The 25,629-nt window shown below is 42.0% G+C and overlaps 1 protein-coding gene across 1 annotated transcript in view; it reads left to right on the forward strand.

Moving 5' to 3' along the window:
* Positions 1 to 25,629, forward strand: part of SLIT3 (slit guidance ligand 3) — an 805,773-nt gene that overhangs the window by 746,495 nt on the left and 33,649 nt on the right. The window contains exons 26-29 of the mRNA XM_074204955.1: positions 1,848 to 1,972; positions 13,458 to 13,555; positions 17,767 to 17,906; positions 19,141 to 19,234. Of these exons, the coding sequence (XP_074061056.1) occupies positions 1,848 to 1,972; positions 13,458 to 13,555; positions 17,767 to 17,906; positions 19,141 to 19,234 (457 nt within the window). The remainder of the gene's footprint in view (positions 1 to 1,847; positions 1,973 to 13,457; positions 13,556 to 17,766; positions 17,907 to 19,140; positions 19,235 to 25,629) is intronic.

A 25,629-nucleotide genomic window follows, 5' to 3' on the forward strand; every position in this document is an offset into this window, starting at 1 on the left:
TTTCCTCTTAATCTTCCTCAAAATAAAAAAGGAGGACTCCTTAGGGTTTGGGAGGAAAGATGTTGCCTGGGTAAATTATCAGGGAGTCATCTTGGCCACATAAATGTCTTATCACGTCCTGGATCATGGAAATAATCCAATTCCTTTCTGATTTCCTCCTCATCTCTTAAACTCTTTAAAAAAGGAATACTAATATGATTCTTAACATTTTTCTCCCCTCAGAGTTTTACCAACCCTTCCATACCTCTCCTGGTCAACCAATCTTTATGAACTAGAGAGAATAAGAGAAACAAAGAAAAGGAGGCAGGGAGAAAGTGGGGTGAGGAAAGAACAACAGGCAAACAGATAACATGTCATAGTTCGGTTTTTTTTCCCCAAAAAATAGATAATAGGTTCCCCCCCTCTCCAAATGTAAGAAATTCTCCAATCTGTCTATGTTCTTGCATGCCTGTCCCTAGTGTCCCAAATGACAGCCAGACTCTCTAGTCATCTTTTTCAAGGAGAATTTTACATTGCCCTTTTCCATATAATTTGTTTTAACTGAAATAGAGGGGAAGACACTTTGTTGTCAATACAATGCATTGGGATTCAGGAGACCTCCATTCGACCAAATGAGGAGGAGACACGCCAGCAGCCCTGACCCCTACTGAAGTTTGGAAAAGTTGCATTGATTTTTATTTTGTAGAAAACTCATTTTTCATTCCTCTATTTACACCTGGAGCCTCTCAGGCTCAGAACCACAGAGACTAGCTTGAATTGAGGAGTCCTAGCAAGGCAGAGAAGAGCCCAAGCTTAGCATCAGGTTTGCCAATCACAGTTGACCCTGAGGTCATCAGACAAGTGTTGGACCCAGGGTCCATGCTCTTCTTTGTAACCTCCTCTTCTGCCTTGCCCCCAAGTAATAAGAATAAAAAGAACTAACTTCACATAGTGAAGTAGCTTGCCATTTTTGTCACCAGCTTATTTTACAGATAAGGAAACTGAGGCAAATATAGGTAAGGGGCACACATGTAATATCTGAGACCAGATTTGAACTTAGAAAAATGGTTCTTCTGATTCCAGACTTTGCGCTTATGTGAACTCTGGCACCACCTTGGACAGCAATTTAACTTATCTCAGATTGAGTTGACTCATCTCTAAAAGAGAAGGACTTGGAGAAGATGGCCTCTAAGGTCTCTTCCAGCTCTCAATCTATATACAATACAAAGAGAACCATTTAGCCTTGGTGCCTCTCTTCGTGGACCATGCAGGGTAATGTTCCCCAGAGCTCTCACTGATGCTGAGACTAGGTCAAGGCAGTGAATACTCTTCTTGGAGACTACCCCGCATATGGTTCCTACCTCTGATTACCTTCCACTAACTCCTCCTACCACGGTCTGGCCAAGGCTAATGGCAGCAGAGTGGGGAGCCACAGTAGTGGGAGCCTGGGAGGTCCAAGGTGGGGTGAACTAAGAGCCAGAATCAGGGAAGCAGATGGGGACCAGGCCCAGAACTTCCTGCAATAGGAAAAGATGCACAGAGTGTTTCTAATTACAGTGTATTGTTTGCAGATTAGCACTGAAATCAGATCAGACTAATTACAGTAATTGATTTGACTACAAAAGTGTTTTGAATGATTTCCCACTGTGATTGTTTCATCATCAAACGGCAGCTGAATTAATGGAAACTTTCCTGGGGAGGACTACTCTTCCTAAATACAACCAGACCCGAACTAGGGCTAGAAATTGACTGAAAGGGGCAGAGAGCAAAACAGGGCAGAAACTGGCAGCAGTGCAATGAGGTAGACACAAATATTTGTGGGAAATCCTTTGGGGACAATGAATACTTTGTGATTTTTGGCTTCCCAGGCCCAGTGGACATCAGCATTGCAGCCAAGTGTAACCCCTGCCTCTCCGGTCCATGCAAGAACAATGGGACATGTAGCCCAGATCCAATGGAGATGTATCGCTGTTCCTGCCCTTATGGCTACAAGGTACCATCACATGTCCTCCTCTTTCCCACCCAAGAACATACTTCTCATTTCCGCAGCATGTACTCCTTACTGCACAAATCCAATGGAGTGTTCTTTCATCCAGCTCTCAAGTTTCTATGATAAATATGGATAATCCAAATCCACAGATAACCTCAAAACAATGGTTTCACCTTTGCTTAGCCCTGGCTCACCCATCTATTCTTTAACCAGAAATACTAAAAATGCACAAAACAAATGCATTTCATATCTTTGCCTTAATCTGTCTCTAACCCTCTAAAATACAATACGATAAGAATTCAACATAGTCAATAAGAAAAAGAAATAGTAATAATAACTGACATTTATAAAGTACTTTAAGGTTTGCCAAGTATTTTTTCTCATCTGAGTTTCAAATGTTTATTGATTGAATATTTATTGATTGAGGTACAGATTACAATTTACTAATGAGGAAGCTAAGACTTGAAGGGGTTAGATGACTTGTCCAAGGTCTCACAGTGAGTAAGAATCAGAATCAGGAAGTGAACCTAGGTCTTCCTGATTCCAAGTCTGGTACTGTCTCTCCTATACAACATATCCTTCCAAAAAAGGAGAAAGAAGAAGGGCTACTATGTGGAAGAAGAATTAGACACATTCTCCTTGCCCTGAGGATAATAAAACTACTGTTAGAGCAATGGGTAGAAATTTCAAAGAGTTAAACTGAGGCTTGATGTAAGGAAGATGGCCTAATAGTTAAGTAGTATAAAAATGAAATAGAGGAGGCCATTAGAAGGTGGTAGGTCACAAAGACCTAAGCACAGACTGTATGACCATTCATCAGGGATGTTGTAAAGAGTATTCTTCTGGAGATATAAAAATGGTAGTTATCAATATTATTAATATTATTATACAGGGAAGCTAGGTAGTGCAGCGGATAGAACACTGGCCCTAGAGTCAGGAGCACCTGAGTTCAAATGTGACCTTAGACACTTAATAATTAGCTAGCTGTGTGGCCTTGGGCAAGCCACTTAACCCCATTTGCCTTGTAAAAACCTAAAAGAAACCCAAGAGATATTATTATACAACGCTTTATACCTCCCCCTAGCTCTTAGCACACAATATCTAGCAAGACAATGTTAATGATAACTTGATCTTCATAACATCTTGATGAGGAAGAAAAGTATGGTGATATTGATGGCGATAGCTAATATTTATATAAACTGCAAAGCAATTTGCAAATATTATCTCAACCCTGGAAGATGAGTACTATTATCACTCCCATTTTATAGATAAGGAAACTGAAGCAGATAGGTTAAGTGACTTGCCTAGGATCCCACAGTCATTAAGTATCTATGGCAAGATTTGAACTCTTCTACCTGATACCAAGCCCAGAATTTATGTAGTGCACTATCTAGTTTCCTCTATAATACATTTCTACTGCTAATATTAGTACTTTTTTTAAATTTATAAAAGTGTGATATAGAAATTGTAGATATAGAATATTACTTAACTGTTTTTCCTTTTTATAAGAGAAAGCTAGTGGTTTTCAAATCAGGATTGTTTTATTAATTTTAATTTCCCTCCCCCAGCACATAGTGTAGTGTCTAGTATATAGTAGGATCTTAATCAATTCTTATTGATTGATTATGGGAGGGAATATATATCTAAAAATAACTAATGTAAAAACAAAAGACAAATTTCAAAAATTTTTGTAAAGAAACTGAGGAAAATAGATCATAAAGAGGTAAATGAATTCCCCATTGTCACTGGTAGAGAGAGTCTTAGAACTCAGGTCTACTGCATGGGGCAGCTAGGTGGTGCAGTGGATAGAGCACCGGCTATGAAGTCAGGAGTACCTGGGTTCAAATCCAGCCTCAGACACTTAATAATTACCTAGCTATGTGGCCTTGGGCAAGCCACTTAACCCCATTGCCTTGCAAAAAAAAAAAAAAAAAAAACACCCAGAACTCGGGTCTCCTGCTCCAAAATCTTTTATATTTCATTTTATATTATTGGCTTCTGTGGAGCAATCAGGTAAAGTGACTTACCCAAGTTCACACAGCTATTAAGTATCAAGTGTCTAAGGCTAGATTTGAACTCAGGTCCTCTAGGACCTTTGCTCTATCCTCTGTACCACCTAACTGCCCCCTTCAATGCTCTTTTCATGGATTCACATTATCTCCCCAGCTAGGCCCAAGGATTACTTCTCTGGAAGAAAGAAAACACAAAATTGAATAAGTGAGATCCCCTATGAAGTTTTGCACACCCTAAAGGCAAGACACAAGGCAGAATAAAGAAGAATGGCATGAGCCCATACCCAGAAGGTCATCAAATCTTAGATTTAGAGCAGGAACAGACCTTAAAAGCTATCAAATCTAACCTCCTAATTTTACAGACTAAAAAAAGTAACACAAAAATCTTAAGTGACTTGCCCAAGATCATGCAGGTAATAGGGATGTGAAGTACAATTTGTAGCCTTTATAATTCTAAGTCTAGTGCTTGAAACCCCTTTGCTGCCATGCTTCCTCCCGCCCCCAGACTGTTCTTTGCCAACAATCCAAATTATATCTAGAAAAATAATTCACTTCCTTCTCCATCCCCTCTACCAGATAAGGTTAGTCATCTAGAAATGGTTTCTTGGACCATGAGCAATTAACTACTCTCTATACTCTCAGAATTGATAGTCCTCATGTGAAGATATTGTCCTTGGAGGAGCACCATCTAGTTGCAGAAGTAGGGAGACTTTAGCATAATAGGATGGAAAAAACATTTTTTACCAACCTACTAGTGGCAGGCACTTTGCAAATATTTTATTTGCTCCTCAGGGCTGCTATTGTTATCTCTAGTTTACAGGTGAGGAAACTGAGGCATATGGAGCCCAGAGTAACATAGCTAATAAGTGTCTAAGGCCCCATTTAAAGTCAAGTCTTCTTGATTTTAGGTCCAGAATTCCTCTGTTCACTGCACCACTTAGTTGCCTCTGTTTCTTAAAGTGTGACTTGGTAACCCCTGGGGATTCTTTTTCATGAGATCCACAAAGTGAAAACTACTTTCCCAATAATACTAATTTCTAGTATCATAAATATGAACAGATATGACCCATATAAAAATGCTCTTTGGAGTTCTCAATGATTTTTGAAGAGTGTGAAGGGGACCCTGAGACCAAAAAGTTTGAGAACTGCTACTTTAACATAAGGAAGATTAACTAGGTGATATTTAAGGCTCTAATATTTCATGATTCTATGAAATTCTGACCAAGACTTTGGCTGTGGTCCTGGACACTTCTGTATAATGGAAACACATACCTCATCCATTTCATGATTGTCAATAAACCCTAGCTGCCTGCCTGGCCTTGTGCTTCTCCTAGGGGTCTTCAGGCCCCTCCACTTCTTATTCAACACTAATCCCACCAAAACTTGACCCTAATGTGGAAGCACTAGATACCTAAGAGGTCTGTCTACAAGTGAAGCTGGGTCGAACTTGGAACATGGACTAAAGGGGCCCCACTAAGCCAGTTCCTCCAAAATGGTGGCTGTGTTTCTTATCTAGGAGCTTAAGACCCACTGCAGTCCTAATGACTTAGGATCCATTGCAGTCCTAAGAACAGACACATTAGGCAGTTATGCCAGCAGTCCCTAGCTGATGGAATCAGAGTGCCACCTATAGGCCTTTACTGGAGCTATGGATTGAGTTGAAATGCAGGTCATTTAATTTACCTTTGAGCTGAACAGGAATGACCACATCTAGCCATTATTGCATCAGCAAGCTGCCCACGTTGTTCTTGGACACAGTAGTGTTCCTACCCATGTTCCTTTGCATATTTGGCTATTAATGGGAGAATAAGGAAAAGTTGGAGACCCTTGGCAAGAATATTCAAGAGAAGCCCCTCTCTAGAAAGGAATAGAACTGGGCCTCCAGAATGGAAATTATCTCGTCATCTGTCTCTTCCCCATTCCCAAGTCTGACTTTCTTTGGAAATAAACTCATAGCTTCTAGGATTTAGAACTTGAAGCAACATTAGAGGTCATCCAGTACAACCCCTTCCTTTTGCAGGTAAAGAAACAGTTTCAGAGAAGAAAGCCCAAAATCAAATAGGTAACAACAAAAGTAACCTTCTCTCCTGACTTGATATCTGTTACATCACATTACCTTCTGAGGAGGGAGAAGAAATAAAAACTCTGATGATAATTTAGATTTGTATAGAATTTTGTTGTTTATAAATCTCCATGGATATATTATTTCATCTAAAAGTCTATGATTATTACTGAGATCCCTGAAATTAATGTGATAATCATTCTGCATTAAGAAAGCATGGTATCTAAGTTGATGGAAGTAATGGTCCCACCATAGCCTTGATTAACCTCTCTATGAAATATTGTGTTGAGTTCTTTTGCACTGCATTTTAGAATAGCTAGAGAATATCCAGAAGTAGGCAACCAGCAAGGGTCCCAAGTTCATAGCTCAGAGGGATTGTTTCAAGGAAGTAAGGTTGTTTAGCCTAGAGGAGAGGTTTAGAAGGATAAAAGGGCTAGTGAATAGGAGAGGGACAAGGCTTGTTCTGCTTTGACCAAGAGAACAACACCAGGGGAAATGGGTAGAAGCTACAAAAAGGCAGATTTAAGCTTCACTTCCAGAAAAACTTCCTAAAAATTAGAGCCTTCAAAGAGTGAAATGAGTTGCCTCGGGAGGGAGTGGGTTTGCCTTCACTGAAGCTATTCAAACTCCAGTTACCAGATGATCATTTGATCATTTTGTTGAAAGGGAAATTCTTGTTCAGGTGGAGTTTGGTCTGGATAAGCCCCAAGGGATGCCTCAACTCTGATAATGTGATTAAGCTGGGGAGGAGAAGTAAAGAACTTTTAGCTGCCTATAAGAATAAAAAGTCTGGTGAATGAAAAGAAATTCCTTCATAAGTATCTACCGAGTGGTTGTGTTTAGCACTGAGACCTTAAAAAAAAGTATACTCTGACCTGAAGAAACTTATAATCTAATTAGGAATACAAGCATGAACAGGTAACTAACAATATGACTTAACGCAAGATGAGAGGTGGAAGGATGGGAGAAGGAAGGGGAAGGAAGGAGAAGGGGGAGGGGAGAGAGAGAGAGAGAGAGAGAGAGAGAGAGAGAGAGAGAGAGAGAGAGAGAGAAAGGGATAAAGGAAGAGAAACAGAGAGAGAATGAAGGAGGGAAAAGGAAGCAAGAAAGAAAATACACTGAAGTCAAGGCATGCTTCTTGTTGGACCATAACAAAGTTGGAGACATGAGCTACTAACCTTAGCCAGGCTCTTCCACAACTGTGTCTCTGTGATCAGCATAGCCCTCTCCAAGACATCTCTTACTCTTGTCCTTTGCTTTAAGTTTGAAAGGACCCTAATGCACAGAGCCCTTGTTATTTAATAAACTGAGAAAGAGCTTTGAACCTCTAACCTAGTCTACCTTGTTCAGTTCTGATATTTCCCAAGTCTGGCTTGTAGCTTCCTGTAAGCAATGAAGAAAGACAGGGGAGTAAGACTGAGATGCAGAAAGCTCCCTGTAGAAGTTGCTGTGCCAGTAAATTTGGTTCCATCTGGACTTAATGCCAATCCCTAATGACTAGATTTCTCTCACCCTTGAAGTCTTATATTTCCTGAGGTTAATAGATGGAGAAAAGCAGACAACTGAAGTGAGACAAAATCGAAGAAGGGCTCCATGATGTGTAGGGAGGAGAGAGATTCAGATAGCCCAAGACAAAGAATAACATTTTTCAGAGTCCTTTGAGACTTTCAGTAGATAATAGAATTCAGCACCAGCTGTCAGGAAGACCTATATTCAAATTCCTTTTCTCAAACTCACTATACTACCACGGCCAAGTCATTTGACCTCTCTGAACCTCAGTTTCCTGATCTATGAAATATAACCACACCTATATTACCTGTCTCAACTGAGGCTGAAATTAAATTATTTATTCATTCATCAAGCATTTATTATATGCCAGCTACTTGCCAGCTTTTGAGCTAGGTGCTGGGGATACAAAGGACAAACACAAAACTGTCTCTGCCTTCAAGGAGCTGGCACTCTATTGAGGAAAAACATGATAAATAAAATACAAAATACATGTAAATACAATTTCCACAGGCTGGTGGGGGGGGGGGAGTAACAATTGGAGGGAATTAGAATAGACCTGCTATAAGAAGTGAGAAAAGTCTCAAAGAAGCTATGGATTCTATAAGTAAATATGTGAAAATAAAAGTATTTAAAGCTTCAAAGGTAAGCTTTGAAAAGCTTCATTAATGTAGATGCTGTTATTATTATTATCATCAAGGCTTACAAAGCATTTTCTTCACACCCTGTAGAAGTAGATAATTCGAGTATCATTCTATGCATTTTATAGAAAAGGAAACTGAGTACCCCAGAGGTAAAATGGTTAGTTCATGACCATATAGCTGGTATCTGAGGGAGAGTTTAAACCTAGTTAATTCCATTATTTGACAGCTCACCTAGTCCAATCCCCTTATTTTACAGATGAAGGAACAGGCCCAGAGATGGCAAAAGAGTTGTCTTAAGCTTCACAACTAGTTAGAAACTGAGTAGGGCTTAGAGCCAGGTTGGTCATCTGTGGCCTAGACCAGGGCTCTCATTCACAACCCTGTGTAAGCTATTCTCCAGCATCAAGCCCAAGCTGGAGCTCCCCATCAGTCAAGGTTGTGCACGCCAAATGTGACATGCCAGGGGTTACTGACTATAACATTGTGAATTGGCAATGATGACTGTGTGTCAGCTGCTGCCCTCATACAACTGGCTGTAATGTGTGATTTCTATACAACCCAATATGAGAACAGACAGTGGATCTTCAAGGGCACTGGAGGGAAGAAAGGCATTTATTTATAGCTTGTTTGTAGACATGTGAACGTCTGCAAAGGGATGCCTTGGCTTTTATAAACGCTGTTGATGCCCAGGCTTGGATTCATTAGCAAGGCTGGGCATGCTTGCATATTCAGGTACAAACATAGTGATCAGAAAGACTTTTCAGTTCTTACATACTTGTCAGTATTCTCAAATCGAGGTGAAAAGGCAAATGGTATATGTTTTAACGGAAAGGATCTTAAGAGACTCAAGTTACTTCTCTTTCTGGGTGACTTTGTAGAAGTAACTTCTCTTGTCTGTGCCTCAGTTTCCTCCTCTATTAAACTGGGAAGAGAATTAGAGAAAATGATATTTAAAGTTCCTTTTGGCTATATATTATTCTAGTTTAGGATCTTAAAAGTTTTGGTAGAAAGTGTCCCACTAGAAACTCTTGAATTGGAGATTCTGGATATTTTTTTTTAGGTTTTTGCAAGGCAAATGGGGTTAAGTGGCTCGCCCAAGGCTACACAGCTAGGTAATTATTAAGTGTCTGAGACCGGATTTGAACCCAGGTACTCCTGACTCCAGGGCCGGTGCTTTATCCACTGCACCACCTAGCCGCCCCAAGATTCTGGATATTTGTGCATTGTTTTAATCTTTACTTGTTTCTATCTCATCCTGAAACCAATCAAGAGTTTGTAATGATTTTTTTCCCATCCCTTGATGCAGTAGAACCAAGCTAGTTATAGAGGGGGAAAAGGTCTCATGGTTGTGAGTGAATAGATGAGGAAAACTATGCCAACAACCAATGAGATGAAAAATGACATTGTAGTAATTGTCTGAATATTTCTGGTTTGGGGGCCTATGCGAATCAGATATCCAGTATTTGGCAGATTTTTTTTCAAAGATTCAGCTTCATGCAGACACATCATGGCAAAGTCCTCCAGACTGGGTCTGAAAGTGATGCTCCTTTCAGTGGTGACTGAAGCCTAGCCTACTCAAATACTGACCAGGCTCCCCTAGCCCTGCCCTACATTCACAATTGAAGAGTTGAGTCTTGAAGATAATGGAAAGGAAGCATCATAAATCTTGTGGATTTAAATAAAAATGAGGCTGGAAAGAATGGAGTTGACCTAATTTTCTAAAAATTGACAATAGTGATTTATTAACAAGGACAAGGAAGTCACTGAAAAGTGCCACCGTCATGCCCAATTACAGTCTCATCAAGTGCCAGGCACTGCTGCCTGGATCTGAATCACATTCAAGAAAAATGCAAAGCACATTCTCCAATCAGGGTTTGACACAGAATCACTAATTCCTGAAGAATATATTGAAGCAGCTAGATGAGTTGGGAATGCCCCACATATGGTAGCATCTTCTTACCCACAGCTTTTCTCCTTCCATTGTCCTTCAAGGTTCCCTCCTGGTTCCCTCCCTCCCTCACTGAGATCTGTTTTGGGGTTGTTTAGTTATTTCAGTCATATCCATTTAGTGACTGCATTTGGGGTTTTCTTTGCAAAGATACCGAAGTGGCTTTCTCCAGCTCATTTTATAGATGAAAAAAACTGAAGTAAAAAAAATTGATTTAAGGTCAAACAGATGGTAAATGTCTGAAGACACAAAGACAAGTATTCCTGACTCCAGGCCCTGTCACGCTATGCATTGTACCATCGAACTGCCCCAGCATCCCCTTTTAGATCAATACTTTTCACCTAATTCCTTATTTTTAAGATCCCTTTCTTTCCTTCTCCGAGGAGAAACAAGATGACTTAAGATGAATTTAGAACCAATTTTAATAAATCCACTCACTCACTCATGTATTAAGTTAAACTGTAAAGTGCCAATCAATCAAAGCATTCATTAAGTGGGCCAAGCATTGTTATGTTAAGGGAAGAGTTCAACATGGGTTTCCATGACTGCAGTGTTGGATACATGATGGGCCACAATGGGATATAAAGTTGGAAAGGAGGGGGAGTTGGCATATGATGGATCCTGTCATCATAGGATCATAGATTTAGCACTGGTCATCAACTTAAAGATCATCAAATTCCAACCCCCTCATTGTAGAGTAAGGAAATTTAAGAGAAGTTTTGTTTTGCCCAGGATCATACAGCTACTAAGTCTCTGAGGTAAGATTTGAACCCAGATCTTCCCATCTCCAAATCCAGCCCTCTACTCATGCTGCCTCTCCATTTATATATTATCTTAGAATGTCTTCAGGCAACCAGGTGACATTGGATTAAAGTCAAGAAAATCTCCTACTACTCATACTCTTCCTTCAGTCAGTTAAATTCAACAGTAACTGAATGCTTACTGTGCTCAAAGCATTATATTGGGTGTTGAGGATGGAAATGCAATAAGTACAACTTGTCCCTGACTTGCTAATATGAAAACATAACCTAGGCACTGATCAGTAGGGAGAGTGTATTTTAAGGGGATTATTTTTCATGTGTTTCAGTCATTTCCAACTATTTGTTGCCCCCCAACTATTTGGAATTTTCTTGGCAAAGATACTAGAGTGATTTGCAAATTCTTTCTCCAGCTCCTTCACAGATGAGGAAACTGAGGCAAGGGTCACACATTTAATAAGTATCTGAGGCAGGATTTGAACTTGGATCTTCCTGACTTAGGCCCCCAGCACTCTTGGCTGCCCTTCTGAGGAGAGGGGAAGTATTCAAAATTGAGAAGTCAGAGGGGTTAAGGAGGCAGTACCTGAGCTGGACTTTAAAATGGAGCTGAGGTTTTCAAAGGCAGAGATATAAGAGTGTCTCCCAGAAGTGACAGATGACTTATTTAGATATACATGGCTAAAAGATGAAATTTGACAGTTGGAGAAGTGCTTTTAGTACACAAGATTCAAGGATCTTTATAGCTAGGAGACTCTGTTTCCTGTTCCTTAACAGAAGCATCCTGTAGAGACTGTGGAAACTGATAGATCTCCTGGGAGGGGATGGCATAGCACTGGAAAGGGACCAATGAGGAAAGACTAGGAGTTTCTGTCCAGCCCTAGCCCTGGCCAAAATTGTCATATGGGAAAAGAATCAACACTTACATTTCCTGTACCCCCAGATACCCAAAGCCCTCCCTCACCCCAACTCTCATTCTCCTCAAAATCATGCTCTCAGGAAAGAATCTGGTATCTTTCATTTCCACCATCATTTGAATTTCTCATTGGACTTTATTAATTAGGAATATTTGTAGTTAAAAATCCTAATACCTTGCTGCTGAATTTAAAAAAAAAAGATTTTAGCTATCTACCACAAAGGTGAGCAAAAGATTTGGGGGGCACAAAAGGACGTCATCTGCAGCTCTGAAATCACCTAAGTAGAAATTAATCTCACCTGCAACCACCCTTGTCTGGGGTCCTTTAGTTTGACATCACTGTATTATCATGCTCATCTTAAGTAGACTGCTTTTCTTTAGCTATTCCAAGAGATCTGAAGAGACCAGGGCTCTGACCTCTGATAGTCCAGAGTTTGGGACAGAAAAGGTGAATATGCATGCAGAGGACATACACACCCCAGAATAGATATGGTATCTATGAATAGTGAGGTATGTGATGTGGATGTCTAAATCCTAGATCTACAACGTTGCTTAAGTTCTTCAACCTCTTTGAGTTCCTTGTCTATCAAAAGAAGGGATTGATTAGATGGACCCTTTGGTTCTTTCTGGTTTTTAGTTGAGATCCTGTATTATGATCCTAACCCAAGTAAGTGAAAAGGAAAGTTGACGTTCTGGAATGAGACTGCCCCCACTAAGGGATACTAGAATCCCGTCTCACAGCTCAGACACAGTTGGTAATGCCACCAAAGAATAACTTGGCCTCACTCTAGATCACATCCTATGGTAGGCAGCAGCAGAGCAGGAGAGGGAGAAGGGATTTTCCCAGCCAGATGGGGAACAGGTGGCATGGCAGTGGGTGGCCTCCCATTAGTGCCCATGGCTGGCAAAGTGGCCAGGCCACAGAGCATGTGGCTCTGAAACAAAAGCAGCAGGAGCTTCCCACCCCCTCCTCCACCCTGGAAGCTACCCCTCCCAGCCCTCTGGGAGGTAACTTCCCAATATAATTATGCCAGGCTGCTTGGCAGAGGAGCCAGGCAGCAGGCAGAACCACTTGCCAAGGCTCAGGTGCATCCCTATCCCATCTGCCAGCCTGGCTTGGTTGATAGGAGGGGCCAGGGCTCCCAGCAGGGTCATGTTGTGACTTCAGAAAAGGACTCTAGAACATTACACAGAAGGGCATCTCTCTGTATGTCTGTCTCTCTTTGTGTCTCTATGTATGTGTGTGTATCTGTCTCTCTGTCTCTATCTCTGTCTCTGTGTATGTGTGTGTGTGTGTCTCTTTGTGTCTCTGTCTCTTTGCATATCTCTATCTCTCTCTCTGTCTCTGTCTCCTCTGCCCCCAACAACCAAACAACTCACTAGACATGCCAGTCCCCCTGTCTCAGGAAGTTCACAAGTGAGGAAAAAACCTCAAGGGTAAGGAATTGAGCTTTCCAGAGACCTGCTGGGGGTAAACCTTGAACATATAGCCTACTCTCCCCAAATTGGTGTTCTTTGGAAAACAGGCATGTTTCCCCATACTTTTTGTCTCCAACATTAGCAGGAAACTCATTGGGATCTCCTAAGGCCAGCTCATCTCCTGTGGCCATCACTGACCTGGTATATCTCCCCTTCTTTCCTTCAGGGTCGGGATTGCACCATGCCCATCAACTTATGCATCCAGAACCCCTGTCTGCACGGCGGGACCTGCCACCTCAGTGAGACCAATAGGAATGGATTCAGGTATTCAGAGCTCTTAAGGTGCTCACCCTCAAAGGGGGTTCAGACTTCAGCAGGAAGGCTTTAAGTTAGACCCAAATAGGCAACTGAAAGAGATGATTGGATGCCTGCTGCCAAGGTCCTTCCTGTCTTACCTTGTGACAGTCAGTGGGGGTGACAGAGCAAGACTGATGATTGAAGTTACACCTTCTTCCCTTAACCCTCACTCAGACCCACCTCATAGAGACTTTTCTTCCCATAGAGACTGCCTGAGTACCCATGAGCATGCTCCTTTCTCTTTCGCTCATAATCGATCAATCAATCATTAAACATTTATTAAGAGTTCCAAGCCCTGCACTTGATCCTCACTTTAACTCAGTGACCTCAGGATTTGGGAGAATGAGACCATTTGATTGGGGGGGGTGCCCCAACCAAGGGGTTCAGCTTCTACCAGACCATAGGCACCCTGTCTAGCAGGCCCAGATTCTACCAAAGAGACCATTTCAGGAGCTCTGTTTTATGAAATTATGGACTTAGAAGGCAGAAGCCTCAATTAAGGGGCACAGACTAGGGGTTCTGAAATTGGAACCTATCAAGAAAGTGGGAATTCAACCCGCAACTACCCCCAGAAGGCTTGAGACTAGTTTGCCAGTGGGGGGTGGGGGTGGGGGGGTAGAGACAGCTTGATGTCAAATTCTCTGAAACCATCATAGCCAAAAGGGAAAAATAAGTGACTATCAGAGGCATGATGGGAAGAGGCCTTCTTGGTCTGTCTACTGTGTGGTCTGTGAAAGAAATTATCTTTTTTCTCTCTATTCCTCTCCCTGGAGGGCCTAGCCTGTACATACATTCGCCTGCCAAGCCTGTCAAATCTTACTCTTGTAAACTGAAACTTAAGCTGAGGTTAGTTTTCCTGCCTGAGAAATGCCAAGCCACCCACTCCTTGGGTCTGGGGCTCACAGATATGGAGTGAATGGGGACGAAAAGCAACCACATGGAAATCATAGGGAGGTGGTGACATGGATAGACCAGAGACAGGAAATGCACCTCAAGAGTTGAAACCTCATCCTTGGGCTCTGCGCCCAACCAAGGGATCCATGGGTGAGCAAAAGGTTGCTTCACATTATTTGGCTCTCATACATGGCCAGTTAGGTGAAAACTTAGCTGGTGGTATGATCCAGGAGGTCTTGGTTCCATCCCCAACAGTTAGGGGACTTAAGTTCATTTTTTTGACTTAGAAATTTATATGCTTGCTTTTTTAAGGAAGAGTCCCAGATATAGAAAGACTACCAGAATCAAAAAGTATTTCTCTATTGGGGGCAAAAATATCATTAAATGAGGACCCTGTGATAGGACAACCAACAATGCTTATTCTTTTCAAAGTGGGAGTTGGAGGGTGTGTAGGGGGTCCAGACTGGCAATGAGCCTCTGGACACACCATGCCCAATGGTGACTCCACTAGCATCATGGTGACACCCTTGATCAACTTGGAGGAGGATGTTACAATTTGGTTTCCAGGTATAGAAGAACTTTGTTCAGGTCAGGAGCATAGAGGGAGGAGTGAAAGGAGAATGATGCTGATCCAGAGGAACTTCCAGGATTGTCTTAGAAATATCTAGAGATTCTAATTAAAAGATTCCCCAATAGGTTATACTCTTTCAACCAATCGGTATATAAAGCACTGGATTTAGAATCAGGAAAGCTTTGCTGCTTACTACCTGTGTGACCCTTCACCCATCTGGAACTCCATTTTCTCACCTGTAAAATGAAGGGGTTGAACTTGATTAGTAGTATTAAATTCAAATAGAAATGGGGGCAAATAAATCATAAGGATTCATAAGAACTATATATTGACTTAGCAAACTACATTTTAACATTATCTGTACTTTATTGTATTTTTATTTATTTTGTTAAATACTTCCTGGTTACATTTTAATCTGATTTGGGTCACTCCAGAGTGTTGGGGGTCACATGTAATTTGCAGGCAGCATGTTGACACTACCAGACTTTCTTCTAACTCTCAAAACATAAGCCCACCCTTAAGAGGTCATCTCTAAGCCTGATGCCATTAGCATGAAGGAAGCTTTTCCTAGGAGTCCCACATATACTCACACAGTCCTGTTCCTAATTGGCAATTTGCTGCTACTCTCTACTTTGCAGATCTCTCTGCTAAATATCTCCCCAAGAACTTAATAAATAAAAAATTAATAACTTTGACTGCAATTTCCTGAAAGATAAGACTTTCTGCCTAGCCCAGCTTTATACCCCCTGCCAAAGTTTCCTATGGCCCATGACTAAATAGGGAACCTGTAGGAAGAGAGAATGCGGGGAGGAAAAGGCAGGGGCACTTTTGCATTACATCTGAACATCCCCTCATTGTGATGGCAAGAATATAGTATGTCCAGAGCCAGAAGAAGTTCAGCAACTGGACAAAACTGAGTGGCAACCTAATACTATAAAACTGGTACAAAGAAGACCTTGTTGCAAAACCTGATCCGTGTAACCATGGATAGATCACTTAGGACCCTAAATCTAACGTTGAGAGGTTTAGAGGCCATTGGATCCATCCTCTTCATTTTACAGATGAAGAAACTGAGGCCTACAGGAAGGGACTTCTACATGGGTGCACAGGTAGTAAGGTGCTCTTGTCACTATAGTCTTTGCCTCTAAAGATTTTCCTCACTGTCCTATACTGGTTTTCCCTCGCTTCATTTCTCTAATTCGTTATCTTTAAGACTTGGGGTTGGACTAGATGACTTCAGGGGTCTCTTTCAACCCTCAATTTATGATCCTGTGCATTTCAGGAGTCAGCCCAAGTTGCCTAGTTTTCATTTCTCCCAGTTTTGTAAACTGACTCCCAAGTCAGTGCTGTACTCCTGAACAGGGAGAGCCAGGGAACCACATTTCATCTCAGAACACATTTTTATGGACAAGGTATAAATCTTAAAGTATAGAGTCTGCTCGTGGCAATGGTGACAAGCTGACTACACTTATTATTTATAAATAGGGGCACTCTGTCCCCAGGGCTGCTAGATCCAACTGCTCTGCCTCATCTCATGCCTATGATCTCCAGGTTGAGAGCAAGGTCAGACAGAGGACAGGTAGTTGATTGTTAGGATTTTTTTTTAATTTTGAGATTATTAATAAGATAGAGGCAAGTAAAGAAAATACTTTACCCTGATTAATGACGGTTGAAGCTGAGTGAATTCTTGGTTCCTGGCTTCATAGCTATCCTCCCTCCTCATCTCCTTGACATTACAGACACTGGAGATAGCTCAAAAGTAAGCAAGAACTATAAATTATGAAGTGTGAACCCAACAAGTCAGAAGTAAGGTTAAAGGAGGAGTTGGAGAAGTTGAGTAAAAGAAGGGCAACAAAGAAACTGACTGGAAGTATCACAGCTACTCTAATGAAGCTATGGATTAGCTGTTTTCTCACTCTGCAAAGGACAGAGCCAAAGGAGAGGGGATGGAGAATTAAAATGCAGCTAGGGGTGTGTAAGTGAGACCTAAGAAAGAATTTACTGCTAAGTGTAGAATTAAAGAAGGCTTCCAAGAGCAGTTCTAAGAGCTCTGTCCTTGGACATTCCTCAGAATAGAAAAGGCAACCATAAATTTGGGAAAGTGAGAAAGATGAAGTCTTATGCTAAGGATCTTCTAAGTTTTGATCCTTTATTTTAAAAATTAGGTAACAAAGATCTAGAAACATAGAGTAATTTGCTTCATAGGTAGTAAATGGCAGAATAAGGTCCTCTAACTCCAAATCCAGTATACCGCTGAACCACTCTGCCTTCTCATCAAGAAGCTGATGTAGGTGACTTCTCCAAGTCTCCCTGAGTCCAAAGTGGACCTGAATTGAGGATAGGATTCTTCCAAGCAGACTCAGTGGGGAGCTCCAGGAGAACATTAGCTCTATCTCCTTGTCCAAACTCTACACTCTTCCCTCTGGGAATCTTTTTTTTTTTTTTTTAGATTTTTCAAGGCAATGGGGTTAAGTGGCTTGCCCAAGGCCACACGGCTAGGTAATTATCAAGTGTCTAAGGTCGGATTTGAACTCAGGTACTCCTGACTCCAAGGCCGGTGCTCTATCCACTGCACCACCTAGCTGCCCCACCCTCTGGGAATCTTGAAGGGCATGGTGAGAAGTCTTTCTAATTATCTTTTCTCCCCAGCCTCTATTCCTCTTGTGACCCCCTTCTGTCTCTGACTTTCTCCCCTTCTTTCTCCCCACCATAGCTGTTCTTGCCCTCTGGGCTTCGAGGGGGAACGATGTGAGATCAATCCAGATGACTGTGAGGACAATGACTGTGAGAACAACTCCACCTGTGTGGATGGAATCAACAATTATGTGTGTGTCTGCCCACCCAACTATACAGGTGAGAAGAGGTGGACTGGGATGGATCCTATTTAAATACCAAGGACTCTGCCAGAAAAGACAGGAGTCTGATGAGAAAATATCCTCTTGCCCCTCACCCCTAAGACATTCCATTTGTGTCAAACCCCAGCAGTAGAATCACAGTTTCTTCACTTCCTTGGAGTGAGCTTTTGACCAACCAGTGAGTTGTTTATTTAACTGATGACTACTCTGTTCACTGTGGGCTGTTGCCCTTCCCAATGGTACTCTCGCCTGGCAAAGTGATCACTTATGCTGTTTGCCTTCTGTTCCCAAAGCTAATTACTTTTTTCCCCCTCCAAACACACCTATTTGATATATTAACAGCTTCTAATGAGGACAGTTAAATAAGCCATTAGGTTGAGAAATGAAGTGTCACTAGTCACCACAGGTATAACCTCCGAGTTAACAGCTCATCAGTGGACCTATGCCAGTTTGGTTCAAGTCGGCAAACATTCATTAAGAGCAAACCCCTCTTCTAGGCACTGAGGAAAGGCAAAGATGAGTCAGGCAACACCCTGACCTGAAGGTGCTTGCAGCCCACTTCTTTGAAAGGATGAGTTCATCATTGATTGTAATACAAAATGTAGCATGACAAGTATGTTGAGATACCATGGCATGGCAAGATTTGGAAGGATGGTTTTAGAGATGCTCCTACCCTCATACCTGCTTTTTTCACTCTCTTGCTCAAAGGACTAAAATTAATTCAGTTGCTACTGGAAAAGCCACAACAGCCTACTGTCCTGTGGCTCTGTTCACAATTGCTCTAACTTTCTATCCCAACGGTTCCTAACCTTTTTTTGGTGACATGGGCCTCTTTGGCAATCTGGACTCTTTCTTGGAATAATATCTTGAAATGCAAAGGATGAAATGCAGAGCAGTTGCCAATCTACAGTGATAAGAGAATTTTCTTCACCTGACTTCCCCTATATCAATTAAATCTCAGGTCCAGAAGAAAAAAAAGACAAAAAGTCAACAAATGCCAGTGTTATGACTTAAGGACTTGCTCAAATGCATGGGGTGTCTTTCTTCCATGGGGAAATATGGGGAAACTGAGGACTGGGAGTAGAAGGCACAAAAGAGAGAAAACTAGTTTTCAGATTATCATCTTATTATGAAGCTCAGTCTCTTTGCTTAAAATCCCATAGCTCAGGATAACCAGGGATCATCTTTCTGATTGACATTCCCCTGACTCAACTTGACCTTTCCTCTTCCAGGAGAGTTGTGTGATGAAGTGATCGACCACTGCATCCCTGAGATCAACCTGTGCCAGCACGAGGCCAAGTGTATCTCCCTGGACAAAGCCTTCAGGTAATACCTAGGCTCTCATGTTTTTGCCCTGAACCCTGGGGCTCTGCAAACTGGAGCTCAGAGCCATTGAGTCCCTTGGAGTCAGGAGTGTGAGTGTATTCCCATGATGTGTATGCCATGACCTATGGTTTTTGTGCTTATGTGTGCACCTATCCATGTGTTATACATTCTTATGTAAGAATGCATGTATGTGGACATGTGCATTTACATATATCTTGTCTTTAGATTTCCATCATGTGTGTTACTATTACCTCAACCAATGTGAATTTATATAGCTGTGATGTTCATGTGTATTTATGTATGTGTGTGTGATGGACTGTGTGTATATGTGTTATGCCTGTGGATTTGCCTATTCAGTCATGAAGAATCGATGATTTCTGTTGGCAAATACCATTGTTTTTCCCTACCAGGAGAAAAACACATGGGAGGGGTGACCGATTGACCAGAAGCTCTTCTAAGTGGGGGAATGCACAATTCTGTTCAGACTCTTGCATGTGGGCATGGAAGCACATGCATATTCATTGACTTTCTCTCTCCCTGGGCTGGTTTTGTTTTGTGGAAACAAAGGATTGTTGTGGGAAGGGAGAGACAGACAGAGAAAGAACTAATAAGAGCCAAAGGATATTTTGGTAACTTCTCCTTTGCAATGTAATTGCTCTCCTTTTCCTGCTGTTCCTGTCACAAGTGTGCCAGTGTGAATGTGCATGGATGTGTTGGGGAGACCTGGAGTTCTTTGGCTTAGTTCCCCAACCTATTCCTATTGGTGGACCTGTCTCCAAGGTGAATAGCAGAGCCAATAGAAGCCAGAGAGTGGTATCTTATGCCAACATCAAGAGCACAGGGGCCAATTCAAGTAGAAGGCAGCTCCATGAAGTTGCTGGCATCACTCAGAGGCTGTTCCCAAGGGCCTGTCCTTCCTATAGGTTGTTCCAGGGCAGATCCATTTCTAGGCACCTCTTAAAATCCTTGGGTAACCCAAAGATCTCTGGCTTGCCAGGGCATCTGGAAGGACCACCCAGAACCTCTTGGCCAACAATTCTCATTCAACAAATGGGACCTGCATATACATAGTTTTTCTTGTCTCCTGCAGAGGTCCAGCAAAGGGAGGCAAAAAGCCAGCTAAGAGAAGCCAGTATTTATTTAGGTGGAGCTGAGGAACCAATAAAGGCAACCTGGGAGAGTCCCTTCTTCAGATGGGGACCATGGCAAAGGCATCTGGGACCATCACTTGTAATTAGCATTGAACAGTGAATTCAGTGGACCCTGATTCACAGGGAGACAATGAAAGGGAGAGAGGTTCCCATTTACTTAACCAAAGAAAGAGCAGGTGGTACCCAGCCAATATTGCATCATTTAGTCAGTGATTCAACATATAATTCATTGTGCTAACTGCTGTGGGAGAAATAAAGATTTAAAAGACTCAGTTGCTCCCCTAAAAAAGTTATAGTCTAATTGGGAAAAATGGGATTATCCCCACATAAGGCAATTCTAGAAAAAATTATGGATAACTATATTATCTATTTTTACAGTTGAGGAAACTGGGGCAGAATAATAATTGACATTAACTTTTTATACTTAACCTCATCTGAGCTTCACAACAACCTTGTCAGATATAATTTATATTTTATAGATGAGAAAACAGACTCAAAAAAATTTAGCGACTTTCCCAGGATCTGATATTCAAATCAAAGCCAAGATTCAAATCCACTTACCTGTTGATTCCAAGCCCAAAATGCTTTCCATCCTGTCATGTTACCTAGAGGGGAAAGAGAAAGGGAAATGCCTCCTGAATGCAAGGTGCTTTATTTAGTGATATTCTTGACCCTCACAATAACCCTAAAAGATAGGTGTTTTTATTATCCCCACTTTATAGCAGAGGAAATGAGATTAAATGACTTGCCCAGTGTCACCCAGCTAGTAAGTATCTGAGTCCAGATTTGAATTCAGTTGTTCTACCTCCAGACCCAAGTCTCTAACCACTGCACCACCTAGCCAGACAGGTGTTCAGAAAATAACAAGATCTAATAAACTCACAGCATTAGGGAGAGCTTTAAGATAAGGTGGGACTCTGCTCAGTCTTAAGGAGTTGAATAGAGAGGGAATCCTTTGCCCCCACTGTTCCTAATGATGTATGATATATATCATATATGATAATGGTTGGGACACTGACACAAGGGAGGCCCCAGAATCTGATCCAACCACCACTCTTCCTTTCCAGCCCTAATTCTTCCAACCTCCCTCCAACCTTTAGCACAGGTTCAGGGGGAGCAGGATATCAGTGTTTGGCCCAATTTTCAGGAAAAGATTGGTGGTCTTTCTCTTCTTAGTTCTCAAGTGCTGGGAAAGGGCTTCTGTCCTTGAAGCTATTCTTCTCATCACAGTGCACCTCAGGAAAGCAGTTTGAACAATACTGATGACTGCCCTGAGGTCAGGGACTGCTTTTATTTATCTTTGTATTTTAGCACAAGACCTTGCACATCCTAGCATTTAAAACATGTTGAACCAGAGAATAAATGAATGATAACTTCCTCTGCATAAGCCAAACCTCTGGATTCAGAATATACCATTCCCCTGAAAGGGAAAATTGTTACAAAATTTTGTGTGATAGTGAGGTGAGTGATCCTGAACCCTACCACTTATCTAAAGTCATGGTTGCCCCTAAAGGCTCTTCTGACCTTACTGCAACCCTAGCCAGCTTCTGTTTGACACTGAGGTACAGAGACCCTCTGCAGAATCGACGAGGTGTGCCCATTCTTTCCCTCTCGGGCTGTTCCCCTTCCCCCAAAAAAGAAACAACAACAGCATGAAGAGGTTGACGTTAAAAGAGTCAAGGGCTCCCTTTGTCCTCCATCTCTGGGAATTCTCTGGAGGCCCCTCCTTTCCCTCCCTCGTCTCCTCCTCCCTTGAACATGAACTGAGCTTATTATTCTTAGACTTTCAAATAGAATGCAGCTGGTGAGGAAAGAGTGGTTTACAGATTTGGGAGACATCCAGCCAGATCAGCAGGGCGGGTGTCTGTGTCGGTGCATGCGTCTGCATTCATTCTGGATGTGCATGCGGATTTGTGTTTGTGAGTGTGGATTTATGTACACCAACCTGAATATGTCCCGAAGGGTGTAGCTCACACTGCTCGGCTAAGAAGCAGCAGAGAAGAGTCTTTGGCCTGGTCCAGGGCTGCCAAGTTTCCTCCTGGAGCACACTGTCATGGGCAAGTTGTAAACTTCTACACACAAGGATGATAATGGAAATGCTCACACACAGTTTTTCTCTATTTCTCTCTCTCTCTGTGTTTCTCTTTGTATCTGTCTCTTCTACGTGTCTGTCTCTGTGTGACTTTGTGTCTGTCTCTGTCTCTGACTCTGTCTGACTCTGTTTCTCTTTGTGTCTCTTTCTTCTATGTATCTCTTTCTCTTTCTCTGTCTCTGTCTCTGTCTTTCCCTCTCTCTGTCCTCCTCCCCTTTTCTCCCCCCCTCCCCTCCAGAGACCATCAAAAAACCCTATTATCTATAGGTTGAGGAGCACCTCTGTCCTTTTTCCTAGGGAACAAGAGCCCTCCAGTGGAAGAGAAGAGTACTGCCTGGGCATCTCCATGTCTAGTGTCCATAGAGGACACTGAGAAATCAAGAAAAGTGGCCTGTGCCTATTCCCCCTCCCCGTGGGGGGGGGGGGGATGTAGACCCTAACTGAGAGCCAAGACAGCCCCCTGGGAGCTGCGTATGTACACAGCAACTTGCAAAGGATCCTTTTGCTAACAGACTGGAGGGAAGGCATGGAATGAAGGAAATGGTTTTGTCATTAGAAGTTTTTGCCTCTCTGACCAAAAGACAAAATGGTTCCTAAGGCTAGATGTTAGGTTTCCTTTTTCTTCTGTTGCCCAGCTTCAGTCTCAGGAGACAGAGCATGATGCAGCCTTCAGGGAGCCCTCCCTTCCCGGATCCTGAATAGCCTCTATAACAAGAGAGTGGAATAATCCATAGGCCCAAGTGGTTGGGGGAAGATGTAAGAAGAGCAGCCATGGAACCATCTTTGCTTTCTCCAGTAGACTATTTCTGCTCCAATGCATGCAATAAAATGAGCTGTTCCTTGCCCTGAGCATCAGCTAGCCAAGGGAAGTCATCCCAACTTCTCTGAGATCCCCTTCATCAATCGTTTACTGAGTGGTCGAGTGCTTAGCACTGTGGCAAAATACAAGAAAAGAGTAAGACACCCTCCTTGCCTTTCAAAGTCTTGTCTGTTAGGAGACTGACACAGAATTGTTTTTAAACACATGAAATAACTACCAGTGCCATAGCATAAGCTGTAAATAATTGCTAAATTGTGCAACATAATAGCCCAAATTAATCTACCTTTCTTGACTCATTTATACATTAATCCCCTTTCCAAAGCCTAGGTCCAGCCAAACTGCCCAATTTACTGTCCCTCAGCTTGTCATCCCACCTCCCATCCCCCACCATCACCCTTGCCAAGAATGCCCTCATCCCTCATCTCTGCCTATTCATCTCATTTCCTTCAGGAGTCCTCCCCCCCCAACTGCTAGTGTTTACTGCCCTCCCCAACTACCTTGCATCATTTTGTATGGATTGAGTGTACAGTTATATGAGTCCATATTGTTTCCCCTGACCTCATATAAAGCCTTTAAAAGCAGGGGGATTGTTTTATTTTTTCTCTTTTTAATCCCCAGGACTGAATCCATAGCAATATTATATGGCAGATCTTACTATATTCTTATTGATCTGGCTCTCCTCCTTCCTTCCCTTCCTATTCCATGTCCCTATCTAAGGACATTTGTAGTGATACTTCCTTAAATCATTCCTTATTCTCCTGACTCCTCAGCCTCCTCCAGTGTGTCAACATTCTCCTTCCACACCTCATTCACTGATGTCGTGGCCTACACTGGATCTCACTATTACCCACAAGGGTTCCCCCTTCCCTAATCAAAAATTCTGACATAAGTTCTCATTATTCCCTCTATCCTCAGATCTCACCCCTCCTAAATCCTCATCAAGACCTCCAATTTAGCCTGAAGTACTTACTGAGCAGAGGCAAATCACTTCACCTCTGTTTACTTAAGTTTCTCATCTGTAAAGTGGGAATAATTGCACCTACCTGCCAATGTTGTTGTGAGGTTCAAATGAGTTAATATTTATAAAAGTGTTTTTGCAAAACTTCAAGGGATATTTTTATCTACTGATTCCTTCTTTACTACCTTCAAACATGCCCTCCAAGTCTATTCCATCCTTAAAAAAACCTTAGCTAAAATATCTCATCTCCCTTTCTCAGCCAAATCTCAGAAAAAGCAATCTACAATCACAACCTCTACTTCTCAACCCCTTGGAATAATCTAGCTTTTATCCTCATCACTTAGCTGAAAATGATCTTTCCCAAATGGCTAATTATCCTAATTTCCAAATCTGATGTTCTTTTCTCAATCTTCAGTCCTTCTTACCTATCTGCTACATGTGACTCTGCTGGCCACCATCTCTTCCTGGTACTTCCCAATTTATATTTCTAGTCCATCTCATTCGAATGTAAATTCTTTGTAAGTAGGAGTTATTCTTTATTATTTGTTTCCTTGGTACCCAGAACTTAACAGGTCCTTAATACTTGGGCAGCTAGGTAGGTTAGTACAGTGGATAGAGTGCCAGGTCTGGAGCTAGAAGACCTCACTTCAAATCCAGCTGTGTGACCTTGGGCAAGTGACATGACCCCGTACCTGACTTTCCTAAAGAGAGGTAAATGGCAAAGATAATTTGCCTAGAAAAACCCCAAAAGGATCATGAAGAGTCAGATATGACAAACTGAACAGTAATACTTGTTAATTGCTATTAATAAATATAGTCTGTAATATGAGTGATGTCTGTTGTCTAAGGTCCAGCTAGCTTCAGAGAGGCCAATCACCAGATGGGCTCCAGGGTGGTGAATTCTTCAGCCCGAGCTGCTCAAAGACAATTTGGCTAGATAAGGAGGGAATGTGAATGTGTATCCAGAATATTCACACTGACAAAGTTCCCGCTCCTAGAAGCATTGAAATATAAATGCTAGGCAGGGTAGGATTTTGGAGATACAAAGGATAGGATAAGTCAGGATACCTCCAAGAAGGAGGGAGGTCCTACGTATGTTGTACCTTGGAGGATTTTATCAGGTATAGGAAGGGTGAGAACAGGGCTATGTATTTCAGCTCAGGAAAGAAATATGAGTTTATGTCAGGAATGGTCTCTTCATTTTTCCCATGAGGAATTTCTATCCATGCTTCTAATATTACCTACTTTCCTGAAGCCAGTTATTCTCTCCTCCAGGACTTCATTTTACAACTCTCTGACCCCCTAATGTGACGTCTTATATTTATGTCTATCCTCCTTTCCTCTGTAAACTCCATGAGGGCAGAGATTGTGTGC

Source organism: Macrotis lagotis, chromosome 1 (assembly GCF_037893015.1).
Source record: "Macrotis lagotis isolate mMagLag1 chromosome 1, bilby.v1.9.chrom.fasta, whole genome shotgun sequence".
NCBI lineage: Eukaryota > Metazoa > Chordata > Mammalia > Peramelemorphia > Peramelidae > Macrotis > Macrotis lagotis.